The sequence below is a fragment of the Pantherophis guttatus genome, chromosome 15 (assembly GCF_059756535.1).
Source record: "Pantherophis guttatus breed Tessera chromosome 15, ASM5975653v1, whole genome shotgun sequence".
NCBI lineage: Eukaryota > Metazoa > Chordata > Lepidosauria > Squamata > Colubridae > Pantherophis > Pantherophis guttatus.
Window position 1 is genome coordinate 8,675,001 of NC_142077.1, and position 16,052 is coordinate 8,691,052.

Genomic DNA, 16,052 nt, shown 5'->3' on the forward strand with positions numbered 1-16,052 from the left:
CCCACTCGAAGCGAAGCGACGAGGAGTGTCGTGAAGTCAATTCTCGGCTGTGGAACGGTGTTAAAAAAAGAGGCGTGGGAGTTAAGTGTACGATAAGGTGTTTGTTTACGGAATGCATTTGCAAAATCTTCTCTCCCCGGCTTTCAGAAACGCGAGGATGGTACCGTAAATCTGCAGAGATTCTCCGTCCTCCGGGTCATGGTTGTCCTAAAAGTGCTTTTTCAGGAGGCAACTGGCGAATAGAATAGAATAGAATAGAATAGAATAGAATAGAATAGAATAGAATAGAATAGAATAGAATAGAATAGAATAAATGGAATGGAATGGAATGGAATGGAATGGAATGGAATGGAATAGAATGGAATGGAATGGAATGGAATGGAATGGAATGGAATGGAATGGAATGGAATGGAGAATAGAACAGAACAACAGAACAGAACATATGGAATGGAATGGAATGGAATGGAATGGAGAATAGAACAGAACAACAGAACAGAACATATGGAATGGAATGGAATGGAATGGAATAGAATAGAATAGAATAGAATAGAATAGAATAGAATAGAATAGAATATATGGAATGGAATGGAATGGAATGGAATGGAATAGAATAGAGAATAGAACAGAACATATGGAATGGAATGGAATGGAATGGAATGGAATAGAATAAAATAAATAGAATAGAATAAATAGAATAGAATAGAATAGAATAGAATATATGGAATGGAATGGAATGGAATAGAATAGAATAGAATAGAACAGAATAGAATAGAATATATGGAATGGAATGGAATGGAATAGAGTAGAATAGAATAGAATAGAATAGAATAAATAGAATAGAATAGAATAGAATAGAATAGAATAGAATAGAATATATGGAATGGAATAGAATAGAATAGAATAGAATAGAATAGAATAGAATAGAATAGAATAGAATAGAATAGAATAGAATAGAATAGAATAGAATTCTTTATTGGCCAAGTGTGATTGGACACACAAGGAATTTGTCTTGGTTCATACGCTCTCGGAGTACATAAAAGAAAAGATACGTTCGTCAAGAATCATAAGGTACAACACTTAATGATAGTCATAGGGAACAAATAAGCAATCGAATCATATCAGGAAACAGTCAATATAAATCGTTAAGGATACCAGCAACAAGGTTACAGTCATGCAATCATAAGGGGAGGAGATGGGTGGTGGGAACGATGAGAAGATTAATAGTAGTGCAGACTTAGTGAATAGTTTGACAGTGTTGAGGGAATTATTTGTTGAGCAGAGTGATGGCGTTCGGGGAAAAAACTGTCCTTGTGTCTAGTTGTTCTGGTGTGCAGTGCTCTATAGCGTCGTTTTGAGGGTAGGAGTTGAAACAATTTATGTCCAGGATGTGAGGGGTCTGTAGATATTTTCCCAGCCCTCTTTTTGACTCGTGTAGTAGACAAGTCCTCAATGGAAGGCAGGTTGGTAGCCATTGTTTTTTCTGCAGTTCTAACGATCCTCCGAAGTCTCTGTCTGTCTTGTTGGGTTGCAGAGCCAAACCAGACAGTTACGGAGGTGCAGATGACAGACTCCATCGTTCCTCTGTAGAACTGGATCAGCAGCTCCTTGTTGTTGTTGTTTTTTCCTTTTGAAGACGTTTCCCTTCTCATCCAAGAAGCTTCTTTAGCTCTGACTTGGATGACGGTGGGGAACGGAAGGATGGATATGCAAGATTTAGGTCTGCGAGGAATATAAATCCTTCCGTTCCCCGCCGCCATCCAATCAGAGCTGAAGAAGCTTCTTGGATGAGAAGCGAAACGTCTTCAAAAGTTAAAAAAAACAAAGCAACAAGGAAGTCCAGTTGCCTCTTGAAAAAAGCACCTCAAGGTACGGCAGCCATTACCTTTGTGGCCTGAAAGGCACATCAGCAGAAGCGGAGAAAGCAGGAAAGAAGCAGGCCCGGTCCTTAAAAGTTAGAGAACTCAGTTCATGATCATCGCCAGATTTTAACCGTTAAGCTGTTGTGTGAATTGGCCCGGTGAGCAAATCCAGCCAACCGCAGTGTTATTCAGGCAAGCCACGATTAGATCAGCGATGGCTTAGTACATCAGGAACAATCTGATTGGGCGGCACTGCTAAGCATTGAAGGAAGAGAAACCGAAGGCGACTGGCTTTTCTCTTAAAAATACGAATATTTTCTTCCCCAAATTAAACCTACTTTACTCTTTCAACCACTCCTTTGTAAGGCTTGATTTGTAGCTTAGCTATCTTAGTTCTTAGGTAAAGGTTCTCCTCGCAGATGTGCGCTAGTCGTTCCCGACTCTAGGGGACGGTGCTCATCTCCGTTTCTCAGCCGGAGAGCCAGCGCTGTCCGAAGACGTCTCCGTGGTCATGTGGCCGGCATGACTCAACGCCAAAGGTGCACAGAACGCTGTTACCTTCCCACTTAAAGGTGGTCCCTATTTTTCTACTTGCATTTCTTTTTTTTACGTGCTTTCGAACTGCTAGGTTGGCAGAAGCTGGGATAAATAACGGGAGCTCACCCCGTTCCGCGGCACTAGGGACTCGAACCGCTGAACTGCCGACCTTTCGATCGACAAGCTCGGCGTCTTAGCCACTCAGCCACCGCGTCCCTTGTTCTCAGATACAGTTCTCAGGTACACGCTTCCGAAGATGGCATCGCTCCCCGAAAGATCGTACGAGTAAACCTCGCAGCAGCGTTGCGCCTCTGCCTCCGTGTCCCGCTTTTCTTTCTTTCCGGTTCTGCTTTCGATTTTCAGATCTAAATTCTCTTCCTCGCCGAGTTTCTTTTCCTGTTATTAGGCATCCCACCCAGTTCAAAAACCACAGGGCTCACTTTTCTTTTTAATCCTGTGTTGTCATTTGGAGGGGATTCGAGCGAGGGAATTCCCATTTGGAGGAGAAGTGGGGGGTCTTGCCAGCAACCTCTCTTCCTCAAATCCTGCCTGGCTCTTTGGCTCTGCTGTATGTGGCTCCTAACACCTGGCATTTTTTTCTGCACTGCTTGGTAAAGATGGCAAGATCTGCTGATGCCAGTACCCTCCTCCTCCTCCTCCTCTTCCTCCTTCTGTCTTCCTCCCCCTCTTCTTCCTCCTCCCCCTCCCCCTCTTTTTTCTTCTCTTTGTCTCCTCCACGTCTCTTCCTCTTTCTCCTCATCTCTTCTTTCTCCTCCATATCTCCTCCTGCTCCTCCTCCATATCTCCTCCTGCTCCTCCACGTCTCCTCCTCTTTTCTCCTCCTGCTCCTCCTCCATATCTTCTCCATGTCTCCTCCTCTTTCTCCTTGTCTCCTCTTCTTTCTCCTCCTGCTTCTCCTCCATATCTCTTCCTGCTCCTCCTCCGTATCTCCTCCTGCTCCTCCATATCTTCTCCTGCTCCTCCACGTCTCCTTCTCTTTCTCTTTGTCTCCTCTTTCTCCTCCATATCTCCTCCTGTTCCTCCTTGTCTCCTCCTCTTTCTCCTCCTGCTCCTCCTCCACTCTCCTCCTGCTCCTCCATATCTCCTCCTGCTCGTCCACGTCTCCTCCTCTTTCTCTTCGTCTCCTCCTCTTTCTCCTCCTCCTCCTCCTCCATATCTGCTGCTCCTCCACATCTCCTCCTCTTTCTCCTCCTGCTCCTCCATGTCTCCTCCTCTTTCTCTTCGTCTCCTCCTCTTTCTCCTCCTCCTCCTCCTCCATATCTCCTGCTCCTCCACTTCTCTTCCTCTTTCTCCTCCTGCTCCTCCTCCATGTCTTCTCATCCTGCTCCTCCACGTTGCCGCCTCCTCCTCTTTCTCTTCCTCCTCCTCCTCCTCCTCCCCCTGCCACAGGCCTGCCTCTCATCTGGAACCTGTTTGCCCTTCTCTTTGCAATCCCCATTAAAGCCGCAGCTTTATTAGGCCACTGGGAGCTGATTGGATTTTTCGAGGGCTCTCCATTAGCCAAATTTGCTAAACACTCATCCACTCACCCTCACACTAGCAGCCTCTTAAGGGGGGATCTGGCATCTTTAGACAGTGTGAGCAGTGCCCAGATCTCGCCTGGGGAAAGCCTCTGCAAGCGGCCCAAGCTTAAGAGACCAAGGGCCAACCCCCCCCTTTTTTTTAATAGGGAGGCTGTACAGAACTGTAGCTTCAAAGGCTTATCTGGGCAGCAATAAAACATTATATTCTTGGCCTGGTCTTGTTGGTAAGCTGTCATTCGGATATACCCTCCCTGGGCCAGCCCTGGCTTAGCTTGTGCACTATCAGCCAAGGATAGAGCAGAAAATCTGACTGGCTTTGGGAATCCCCCTCCAAGAGGGAAATCCCACTCTTGAAATCCACACCTAGCCAGCTTCACGTTTCCTTGGATTTAGGATCGAACAAGCGGAAGATTATCTGTGAGGCTTCCGTTTAACTTGTATTTTTCAGCCGCGAAGAGCCTTCTAGAGCAGGGGTCTCCAACCTTGGCAACTTTAAGCCTGGAGGACTTCAACTCCCAGAATTCCCCAGCCAGCAAAACACTATAGGACTTCAACTCCCAGAATTCCCCAGCCAGCAAAGCTGGAGGACTTCAACTCCCAGAATTCCCCATTAGCAAAACTGGAGGACTTCAACTCCCAGAATTCCCCATTAGCAAAACTGGAGGACTTCAACTCCCAGAATTCCCCAGCCAGCAAAGCTGGAGGACTTCAACTCCCAGAATTCCCCAGCCAGCAAAACTGGAGGACTTCAACTCCCAGAATTCCCCATTAGCAAAACTGGAGGAATTCAACTCCCAGAATTCTCCAGCCAGCAAAACTGGAGGACTTCAACTCCCAGAATTCCCCAGCCAGCAAAGCTGGAGGACTTCAACTCCCAGAATTCCCCAGCCAGCAAAGCTGGAGGACTTCAACTCCCAGAATTCCCCAGCCAGCAAAACTGGAGGACTTCAACTCCCAGAATTCCCCATTAGCAAAACTGGAGGACTTCAACTCCCAGAATTCCCCAGCCAGCAAAGCTGGAGGACTTCAACTCCCAGAATTCCCCAGCCAGCAAAACTGGAGGACTTCAACTCCCAGAATTCCCCAGCCAGCAAAACTGGAGGACCTGCCTTGTCTTCACGGCAAAATATCTTTTAAGCCGGTTGCTGCCACCATATCCCGCGATAAGCATCCCACGTTGCTACCGTGTTTCCCCCCAAAATAAGACCCTGTCTTATATTTTCTTGAACCCCGAAATAAGCGGTTGGCCTTATTTTCGGGGAGGTCTTATTTTGGGGCAAGACGGGGCTCCTCTTGCCGTCTTAGCTGATTTCCAGCTCTGTCTCCCAAATCCGAGAAAATGGCGGGGACCGGCTGCACATGAGTTTAAATATTTTGGGGGGGAGGCTTATTTTAGCACATGCGCTCAAAAGCCCGATTGGGCTTATTATCAGGGGAGGTCTTATTTTCGGGAAAACGGGGTATATATTTTTTTTTGAAATTTTCCTCCTGCCAGATGAGCTACTGGATGGATTGTGGGACTTCAAACCCGAAGTTCCTGGCTCTCTGCAGCTAGACAGCCCATCCCTCAAGGGAAACCCTCTTCGCCTGACGCGTTTCCCCTCTTTGATGAAAAACAGATTATAAAAGCATCTTCCACCAGCAATCTTGTTCGGGTCCGTGGCTTCTGTTTTTTCTCTTAATGGCACCTTTCCTTTTTTTGTTTCCCCCACAGGAACTGCTGGATATTCCTTGCCATTTTATCTCTTTATTTCCCTCACCTTCCCTTTTTTTTCTCTGATCTTGCGGGTTTGTACAAACCGTTCTCACAGCAAAAAAAATCTGCCTTTTTGTACCGCATTGTCTATTTATGCCAATCCCCGATGTTATTTATTATTATTTTTTAATGTTTCTAAGACTTGATGCATCCGGTGCTTTCCTTCCCCATCCGGTGTCCCATGTTAGCAAAGGCAGATGGGAATTGTAGTCCGACGCATTTGGGGAAAAAAATCTGGAGTAGGGTACGAGAAGAATAATGGGAAGCTCTCAATTTACCCCATGCATTATTTTTTTAAATTAATTTCTGGGCATCTCTGGCGTCTCCTGGTACAGCGATGTCAATAAACTGTATGCTTCGGCCCTCGACAACTGTGATATTATTATTATTATTATTATTATTATTATTATTATTATTATTATTATTATTATTATTATTATTATTTACTTTATTCATTAAACATGAAACTCAGTCAACTGGATATTTAAAAATGCGTCACAAATACCATAGACTGGTGCTAATGGTTGATACGGGTTGCTGCCAGCGTCCTAGGTATCGACCAAGTATCTTCTTAAAAGATATAATGTTCCGAGTAGCGCAGTTTTTTTGCAGTTCCGCTGGTGTTCTTGCAGGAAGCCGCAATTTTCTTGATATGTTTTGTAAAATTCTTGGACATGGTACCAAGTGCCCCGATGACAATGGGTATCACTGTGACATGTTTCATCCATAGCCATGTAATTTCGATGGCCAGGTCGCGAAATTTCGTGATTTTTTCCAGTACTTTTTTTTTTCAACTCTGGCATCTCCTGGTACCGCGATGTCAATAAATTGTACGTTTCGGTTTTCGACAACTGTGATATCTGGCGTGTTGTATTCCAAGTGACGATCCGTCTGTATTCGAAAGTCCCACAAGATCTTCACCTTCTCCTTTTCTATAACTTTTTCCACTTTATGTTCCCATGACTTTTTGGATACAGGTAAGTCGTGTTTTTTACATAATGACCAGTGGACTAATTTAGCAACTCGGTCGTGTCTAGCTTTGTAATCAGTTTGGGCGATTTTGCTGCATTCACATATTAAATGTGAAACAGTTTTGCTGTTGCAAAGTCGGCAGTTTGGATTGTCGGTGGATTTTTGTATCTTCGCTTTCGTGGCATTCGTTTGTAGGGCTTGTTCTTGAGCAGCCAGTATTAAACCTTCCGTTTCTTTCTTGATGGTTCCCATCTTAAGCCAGGCCCATGTAAAATTATCATCACATTTTCCTTCAATGTTTTTCAAGTGCTGTCCACCTATTTAATCTGTTTTTCCCTTATATCCTGCCTTTATTTCTGTTGTTTTTATAATGTTCTCCCTTTTCACAGCCTGCAGCAATTTTTCTGTACTTCAGTTCACATAATGAACCATCGACAACTGTGATATCATCATCATCATTATTATTATTGGTTAATTTTTAGTGAGATTCACAGCCTTTGAGGCTGGTTAATAGCTCAGCAGCTCGAGTCCTAACCAAGGACTAGGAACCTAGGAACTGTTAAGGTATCGTCGGAGGATGTAAGCTGTTCCGAGTAAGGTGGTTTTTTGTAGATTTTTATTATTATTATTATTAATAATAATAATAATAATAATAATAATAATAATAATAATAATATTGGAAGAACTCATTCAAGGCTCTCTTCAGCCAGCCTGCAGTTTGAGAGCCCGGGAGGGTATGAAGCCAGCTGGTTTGCCTGCAGCTTCGGATGCTATGGAGAAAGGTTGCCAGCGAAACGGTGGAAGTGAGAATTGAGATGGAAGGGACCGTGCTGGGAAGGGGTAGTGGGTGGGGCCCTTATGGCGGTGAAATCTCCAGGCAGATTTTGCCCAGTCGGACAAGTAAAAAGCCCGACACACAGCTGACTTTTATCATTTAGAAAAGGGTTATATTTTTCTATCCCTTTTGTGGGTTTTGCCTCCAGCTCTTACGCATCCCTGGAAAATGAAGTGAATTCAGTAACGGGATTGTGGGTTGCACGAAGGCAGGAGATCAGTTTTCACTCCCTCTTAACACAGTCTGCAAGGGAAACGGTTATAAACGGTGCTTCTTACCCAGAGAGTGTCGGAAGCAAGAAAATCTATGAAGCTGTGGAACGCAGAAGGAAAGCTAATTTTTTTTTTCCTTTTGCCTCGTTCTTATCCATAGTATTTTGGGAAGCCCCGGAGAACCAGATTTATGGCTTGGCAGTCGATCAGGCGTGCTTGCCGGCAATTGACGACAGGTGACTGCAAATATGAGCAGTTCCTCTTTTCAATGAGGGGACCTGGCTGCTATCCTGAATATTTTTTTTTTCCTGTCCCTTCTCTCTCTGGATATTTTTCCAGCAAACGTTTCTCCCACCGCCCCAAAAGAAAGCAGGGAAAAATGACCGAACAAGAACTGAATTTCAAGTGGAGGACAAATGCTCCATCACTGGAGGCTTTTAAGAAGAGATTGGACAGCCAACTGCCTGGAATGGTATAGGACAGTAATGGCTAACCTTTTCGCCATCGGGTGCCAAAAGTGGGGGGTGCGGGGGGGTTGTGCGCACGCCCCATGGCCCGCCCCTCCATGCTCCCCCTCATTTTGGCACGCGATGACAAAAAGGTTACTGGTGGGCCTGGTAGGCCGTTTTTTGCTCTCCCAACGCCTGGGGAGGGCAAAAACAGCCTTCCCCCACCCAGAGACCAAAAACAGCCCATTTCCTGACTTCCAGTGGGCCCAGAAGGCCTGTTTTGCTCTCCCCAGGTTCCAGAGGCTTTCTTGGCACCTGGGGAGGGCGAAAACAGCCTTCCCCACCCCCCTGGAGGCCGGAAATGGCCTGTTTCCTGACTTCCAGTAGGCCCAGAAGGCCTGAAAATCAGCTGGCCAGCTAGGGCAACACGCATGTGCCCACAGATATGGCTCTGCGTGCCATAGATTCACCATCACGGGTATAGAGCCATGATGGTGAACCTAGGGCACGGGTGCCCGAAGTGGCACATGGAGCCATGCCACCTGGCACGCGCGGCGTCGCCTGTTCCTCTTCTGGGTTTCTGGTGTGCAACGATCAGCTGGCCTTCGTGCGTGCGGCAGTGCTGAAAACTGGGAGAGCCGATCTTTTAAAAAAAGACTAAAAAGTAAAAAAACTTTGGTTTTTTTTTTTTTTTTTTAGTTTTTGATCCCTGGAGCCCAGCGCTAAATGAGAAGCCGGCATATGCAAAAGTCAGAATACTGCAGGCCAGGGATGGTTTCCATTTACTTTTGCTACCAGTTTGCAACGGGAACGTGCGTGTGCTTGCTTTACTCACGTGTGGCACTTCTGCGCAGGCGCTGAGCATCCATGATGACATCTGGGTGTGTGGGCGGAGTCTCCCGCCGCCGTTACTACCGGTTCGCAAGATCTGGACCGAACCGGTAGCAACCCCCCACTGCTGCAGGCCAAATGAGAGTGTTGGGACCCAGGCTCACTTAGTCATTACAAGACACAGTTGTTCCCAAACAAAACAGTTTTATTATAACAGCTGAGAATTACTTCATTCCCAGCTTAGTCCAAATTAATTCCAAAACAAATCCTTCAGAAAAAGTCCTTTGGGCTTATCACAAACCTTTATCTTCTTTGGCACCCTGCCAAAGGCCTTTCTCAGCAAAGCCCCACAAAGTTCAGAAACAAGAGATGCCGACTGGAAAACAGATTTAGCAATGTTGCTTTCTTACAAAGAGCCCAAGAGCCTTTGCTGCTCTTTTAAGCCTTCTGGGAGGGGCCAATCATCTCCTGGCCTTACTCCCGAGTGGTCCTTTTTGCTTTAGCTGCTCTTGCCTTCTGGCAGCTCTGCGCATGCATCCACTAGGAACAGGCTCCTTCTGTTCCTCTGCCTCTCTGCTGTCCGACTCTGGGGGCTCCGGAGTCGGCGCATCGCTCCCAGATGGCCCTGGCCCCATCTCTGCCTCCGACACAGAGCCCTCGTCCGGGCCTTCCCCTGACTCCAGGACTGGCCCATGTTCCTCCCCAGCCTCCTCACTGTCCAACTCCGCTGCCAGCTCCGCGGGCTGCTGGCGGACCACAAAAGAGAGATCCCCACTGTGAAAAGGCCGAAAATACACACTGTTTGTTCCCCGCTGCTTTGCGATGTCCGTTTGGGGATAAGAATCCCTCCTCCTGGAAGCTTTTTTAGCTTCTTAGAAAAACAACCAAATTATGAGCTCGCAGATGTGAAGCCTCTTTTAATCCTGGGAGGTTTGCCAGGAAAGATCTGAAAGCTCTTAATAAAGACGAAACGTTGGATGATTTGTGAGAAAGGGTTATATTTATACACAACATGTCGCTTTTGGCACGTCTCTCTCTCTCTGTCTTGTCTTCGTTCTCTTTCGATTGATAATTTTCCTCAGGAAAAAAAAAACGGCTCTTAATGAGGTGATTCAGGAGGCAGAAGCTTTGATGGATTGAGTTGGCTCACCGTAGGAGATATAAATATAAAACCTATACCTGGTCTATGGAAGGATCTCTTCTCGGAAGAGGAGGCGGGCCGGGGAAATGCAAGGAGCCGTTTCTGCGTCTCACATTTAAAAAAACCCGGCTGGAGTTTTTAAGAGCGCGAAGCAAAAATAGGAGGAAGCCAGAGTTCTCAGGGTTAGGCCACGAATGAAAAGGAAATGCCTGGCATTTTGGGGAAAACACGGCCAGATGGGAGCCACTCAAAGACTTTTTGCCAAACTTTTAGATGCATTAGTTTAGAACATGGAGTATCGGAGTTGGAAGGGATCCTGGAGATCTTCTAGTCCAACCTCCTGCTCGAGCAGCGGAAGAGGCAGGAAGGACTCTCAAGGAAAATGGATTGAGGTCCTTTCTTTCTTTCTTTCTTTCTTTCTTTCTTTCTTTCTTTCTTTCTTTCTTTTTTTCTTCCTTTCTTCCTTCTTTCCTTCCTTCGTTTCCTTCTTTCTTCCTTTCCTTCCTTTCTTTCCCTCTTTCCCTCCCTCCCTCCCTCCTTTCTTTCAGTCTTTCTTTTTCTTCCTTCCTTTCCTTCCTTTTTCTTTCTTTATTTCTTTCCTTCCTTCCTTTCCCTCCTTCTTTCTTTCTTTCCCTCCCTTCCTCCCTCCCTTCTTTCTTTTCCTCCCTTCCTTCCTTCCATTCTTTCCCTCTTTCTTTCTTTCTTTCCCTCCTTCTCTCCCTCCCTCCCCCTCTCTTCTTTCTTTCTTTCTTTTTCTTTCTTCCTTCCTTTCTTTCTTTCTTTCCCTCTTTCTTTCTCTTTCCCTCCCTCTCTCCCTCCCCCTCCTTTCTTTCTTTCTTTCTTTCTTTTTCTTCCTTCCTTCCTTTACTTCCTTCCTTCCTTTCCCTCTTTCTTTCTTTCCTTCCCTTCCTCCCTCCCTTCTTTCTTTTCCTTCCTTCCATTCTTTCCCTCTTTCTTTCTTTCCCTCCCTCCCTCCCCCCTCTCTTCTTTCTTTCTTTCTTTTTCTTCCTTCCTTCCTTTCTTTCTTTCTTTCCCTCTTTCTTTCTTCCCTCCCTCCCTTCTTTCTTTTCCTCCCTCTCTCCCTTCTTTCTCTTTCTTTCTTTCTTTCTTCCTTCCTTCCCTCCCTCCCTCCCTTCTTTCTTTTCCTCCCTCCCTTCCTCCCTCCCTCCCTTCCTTCCCTTTAGTACTAGCACGGATGACGTTACCTCATTTGTGTGGTGAAAAGCCTGCACGGAAACTACCAAACTCAGAGAGCACCAAGGACCCCTCAGATTTTTTTCCTGGCTGGTGTCAGGAAGTGCGATCCGTTTCTTAGCGGTTCTGCATGTTAAGTTTAGCGGTTCACCCATTTGCCTCCAATTCTGTTCGGACCTCTTGATTCCCCTCTTCTCTTTCTAGGAATGGACACGGAGGACGACGCTTTATTGCAAGACGGGTGCGGCAATGAAGACGAAGAGGGGACTTGTGGCCCTGGCATGAAAACCAGAGGGTCCCGCCTCTGTGGGAAATGCCAGTGGAAGCCCAAGCACCGGGCCACTTTCGTGACGCTCCCATCCTCGGATTTTTGGACCGTGGTGGGCTGGGTCTTCACCAACCCTTATTCCGCCAGCCTCATCCTCTTTATGGGATGCGCCATTCCTGCCGGCTTGGCCCTGACCATGTTCCTCCACTACCCCGCTCTGGACATCGACATCTCGTACAACGCCTTTGAGATCCGCAACCACGAATCGTCGCAGCGCTTCGATGCCCTCACCCTGGCCCTCAAGTCCCAGTTCGGCTTGTGGGGACGCAGCCGCCGAGACCTGGCCGATTTCAGCTCGGAGACCTTACGGAGACTGATTTTTGAGAAACTGCAGCACCTCCAGCGCAACGCCTCGCGGACGGGGGCCCCAAACCTCTCCCGGAGGCAGCGAAGGGACACGGGCCGGAATCAGGCTGGCCCAGCCAACCACACCTCCCACCAACCCCGAAGTCCCGTCCCTCGGTGGGAGTATCCGAGCACCACCGTGAGCGCCAACACCCAGACTCACGCCCACTGGCGCATCGAACTCATCTTCCTCGCTCGGGGAGATGCCGAGAAGAATATCTTCACCTCCGAGCGCCTGTTGACGATCCACGAGGTGGAGCGCAAAATTATGGACCATCCTCACTTCCAGGAGTTTTGCTGGAAGCCTCACGAGGTCCTCAAAGATCTCCCTTTGGGGTCTTACTCCTACTGTTCCCCTCCTAGCTCCCTCATGACCTATTTCTTCCCCACAGAGAGGGGTGGAAAAATATACTACGATGGCCTCGGACAAGAGCTCGCCGACATCCAAGGTGAGCCTTGAGGGTTGGGTGGAGGGACTGGTCCAACCTAGGACAAGGAGTAGTAATAGCACTTAAGACTTATATACCACTTTATAGTGCTTTATAGCGCTGCCTGAATGGTTTACAATGTCAACCTGTTGCCCCCAATAATCTGGGTCCTCATTTTACCAACCTTAGATGGATGGAAGGCTGAGTCAACCTTGAGCTGGTCAGCATCGAACTCCTTGCTGTGGGCAGAGTCAGCCTGCAATACTGTATTCTAACAGGAAGGAAGGAAGGAAGGAAGGAAGGAAGGAAGGAAGGAAGGAAGGAAGGAAGATAGCAATAACACTTAGACTTATATACCACTTTATAGTGCTTTATAGCACTGCCTGAACAGTTTACATCAACCTGCTGCCCCCAATAATCCAGGTCTCATTTTACCCACCTCAGAAGGATGGAAGGCTGAGTCAACCTTGAGCCAGGATCGAACTGCTGGCAGTGGGCAGAATTAGCCTGCAATACTGCATTCAAAGCACTGGGAAGGAAGGAAGGAAGGGAAGGGAAGGGAAGGGAAGGGAAGGGAAGGGAAGGGAAGGAAGGAAGGAAGGAAGGAAGGAAGGAAGGAAGGAAGGAATAGCACTTAGACTTATATATCACTTCACAGTATTTTACATCCCTCTCTAAGCGGTTTACAGAGTCAGCCTCTTGCCCCCAACAATTTGGGCCCTCATTTTACCCACCTCAGAAGGATGGAAGGCTGAGTCAATCTTGAGCCAGTCGGGATCGAACTCCTGACAGCGGGCAGAGATTGCCTGCAGAACTGCATTCTAACCACTGTGCCACCAGGGCTCCTTTAGTAGAGTGTACAGAGCTCCTGCCTACCCCACGCCTGCTTAAATAATTGCTCCCCTGTGCCCCAAATAGCCAGAGTCAATAAAAGAAGGGAGGAGGAGGAGGGAAGAGGAAAGCAAGCAACTCCACCACTGATTCTCTCCAGCCGCAGTCTTTTCATGCTCTGTAGAGCATGCTGGGAATCATACTGTAGCTTGGAGGATACTCAAACAGCAAAGCAGGGCAAAGGAGAAAGTCCCCATCGGACCGAGGGGGCGGGGGTTTCCTCCCCAGACTGCTAAGGAGAAATTTCCTGACAGTTAGAACCAGGGGTGGGCTTCAAAAAATTTTAGCAAGGGATTCTCTGCCCGTTTGCTGGGTGGGCGTGGCCTAATCGGCCTCCTGCACCATGGTAGGGGGGCCGTTTTTGCCCTCCCCAGGCTTCGGAGGCTTTCCTCGAGCCTGCGAGTGGGTGAAAACGGCCTCCCCGGGCTCCGGAGGCCCTCAGGAGCCCATTTCTGGCCTTCCTGAATTTCTGGTAGGCCTGTTTTTTGCCCTCCCCAGGCGTCCGCACACACTCTGCATTTACCTGCATCCAAAACAGGCTGCATGGGGACTCCTGGGAGGGGCAGGGCGGGGTGGGCGGGGTGAGCCAGGAGTGGGATTTGGGGACTCTCCGAACTGCACAGAATCTTAGCTAGAGGTTCTCCCGAACCCCTGCGAACCCCCAACAGCCCACCCCTGGTCTTAACATTTAGAAAGACTTGTGAATGCTTCAACACTGGAAGGTTTTTAAGAAATGATTGGACAACCCATTTGTCTGAAATGGTACAGGGTTTCCTGCTCAGGCAGGAGGTTGGACTAGAAGACCTCCAAGGTCCCTTCCAACTCCATCATTCCATTACTCTGTTGTTTCCCGCAGGGTCTCTGGAGCTGGCCATGACCCACCCGGAATTCTACTGGTATGTGGACGAGGGCCTCTCGGCCGAGAACAAGAAAAGCTCTCTCTTGCGGAGCGAGGTCCTCTTCGGCGCTCCCCTGCCCAGCTACTATTCCATGGATGACCGCTGGGAAGAACAGTGCCGGAAGTTTCAAAACTTCGTGGTCACTTACGTGGCCTTGCTGGCCAAGGAGTCTACCAGGTGAGCACAGAGGTTCTGCCCTGCTCCATCCTCGCCTGAGTTTCCAGTCCGAAGGATTGAAATCAGGGGTGGGCTTCAAGAATTTTAGCAAGGGATTCTCTGCCCAGTTGCTGGGTGGGCATGGCCATGGTGGGCGTGGCCTAGTTGGCCTCCTGCACCATGGCAGTGGGTGGGGGGCATTTTCACCCTCCCCGGGCTCTGGAGGCTTTTCTTGAGCCTCCAGGAGGGCGAAAGCGGCCTCCCCAGGCTCCGGAGGCCCTCTGGGATTTCCAGTAGGCTTGTTTTTCAGCCTCCCCGAGCCTCTGTGCACACACTGCACTTACCTGCATCCAAAACGGGCCGCATGGGGACTCCTGGGAAGGGAGGGGTGGGCGAGGCCAGCCAGGAGTGGGATTTGGGGATTCTCTGAACTGCACAGAATCTTAGCTAGAGGTTTTCCCGAACCCCTGCGAACCCCCAGCAGCCCCACCCCTGGTTGAAATGGATTCTTTCACAATGCGGGGATGGATGAAACATCCGTGGCTCTTCTCCTGTAGAAAGTTAGCCTCTCAGGGGCAACAGCAAGATGGGGTTCCAGCCATTGGGAGCTGAGGTTGATGGCTCCAGGAAATAGTGGACCATGGCCCGGGGTTGGGGACTCCTGGTCTGATATATTTCAGATCGTGCTGTTTTCTCTCTCTCTGTCTGTCTCTCTGTCTCTCTCTTCCTCTCTGTCTCTCTCTCTCTGTCTCTCTCTCTCTCTCTCCCTGACTCTCTCTCTGTCTCTCTCTCTCTCTCTGTCTGTTTCTCTTTCTCTCTCTCTCGATTCAGATTTGGAAACCGGTTTGAAAAAGGCCATTTCTACGCAAGGCACAGAGCCAGCGGCATCTGAATCATATGTGCTCCAGTATCACCAATTCAATACCCATCTTGGATGTTGGCACCACCTGTGTTCAAACTTGCCCCTGAATCCAGCCACTCTGTCTCTCTCTGTCTCTCTCTGTTGCTCTCTCTCTCTCTCTCTCTCTGTCTCTCTCTCTCTGTCTCGCTCTCTGTCTCACTCTGTCTCTCTCTCTCCCTGTCTCTCTCTCTCCCTCCCTCCCTCTCTCTGTGTCTCTCTCTCTCTATGTCTCTCTGTATCTGTGTGTCTCTGTGTCTCTCTTTCTGTCCCTCTCTCTCTGTCTCTCTCTCTCTCTCTGTCTGTCTCACTCTCTCTCTCTCCCCGTCTCTCTCTCTCCCTGTCTCTGTCTGTCTCTGTCTGTCTCTCTCCCTCTCTCTCTCTCTGTCTCCCTCTCTCTCTCTCCCTGTCTCTCTCTGTCTCTCTCTGTTTCACTCCGTCTCTCTCTGTCTGTCTCCCTCTCTTTCTCCCTGTCTCTCTCTGTCTCTCTCTGTTTCACTCCGTCTCTCTCTCTCTCTGTCTCCCTCTCTCTCTCTCCCTGTCTCTCTCTGTCTCTCTCTGTTTCACTCCGTCTCTCTCTCTGTGTGTCTCTGCTTGATGCTCTTGGCTCAAAGGAGCCATGGAAGCAGAGAAGGAGAGAGAGAAAGAGACCTCCAGGAGTCAGCGCAGGAACCCCCTTCCCCAGCCCATCTCCCCTGCTGCGAGGGCTTAATTGCTTCCCTCATTTAATTAACTTTCCCAGACCCCTCTCTCTTCCCCCTCCTAAAGAGCTGGGCT

At 48.3% G+C, this 16,052-nt stretch overlaps 1 protein-coding gene across 5 annotated transcripts in view; it reads left to right on the forward strand.

Moving 5' to 3' along the window:
- DISP3 (dispatched RND transporter family member 3) overlaps positions 1-16,052 on the forward strand; it is a 51,050-nt gene that overhangs the window by 4,905 nt on the left and 30,093 nt on the right. For all 5 annotated transcript variants that reach the window (XM_060684512.2, XM_060684507.2, XM_060684508.2 and 2 more), the window contains exons 2-3: positions 11,535-12,452; positions 14,179-14,398. In XM_060684512.2, coding sequence (XP_060540495.2) covers positions 11,537-12,452; positions 14,179-14,398 — 1,136 coding nt within the window. In that variant the 5' untranslated portion in view covers positions 11,535-11,536. The remainder of the gene's footprint in view (positions 1-11,534; positions 12,453-14,178; positions 14,399-16,052) is intronic.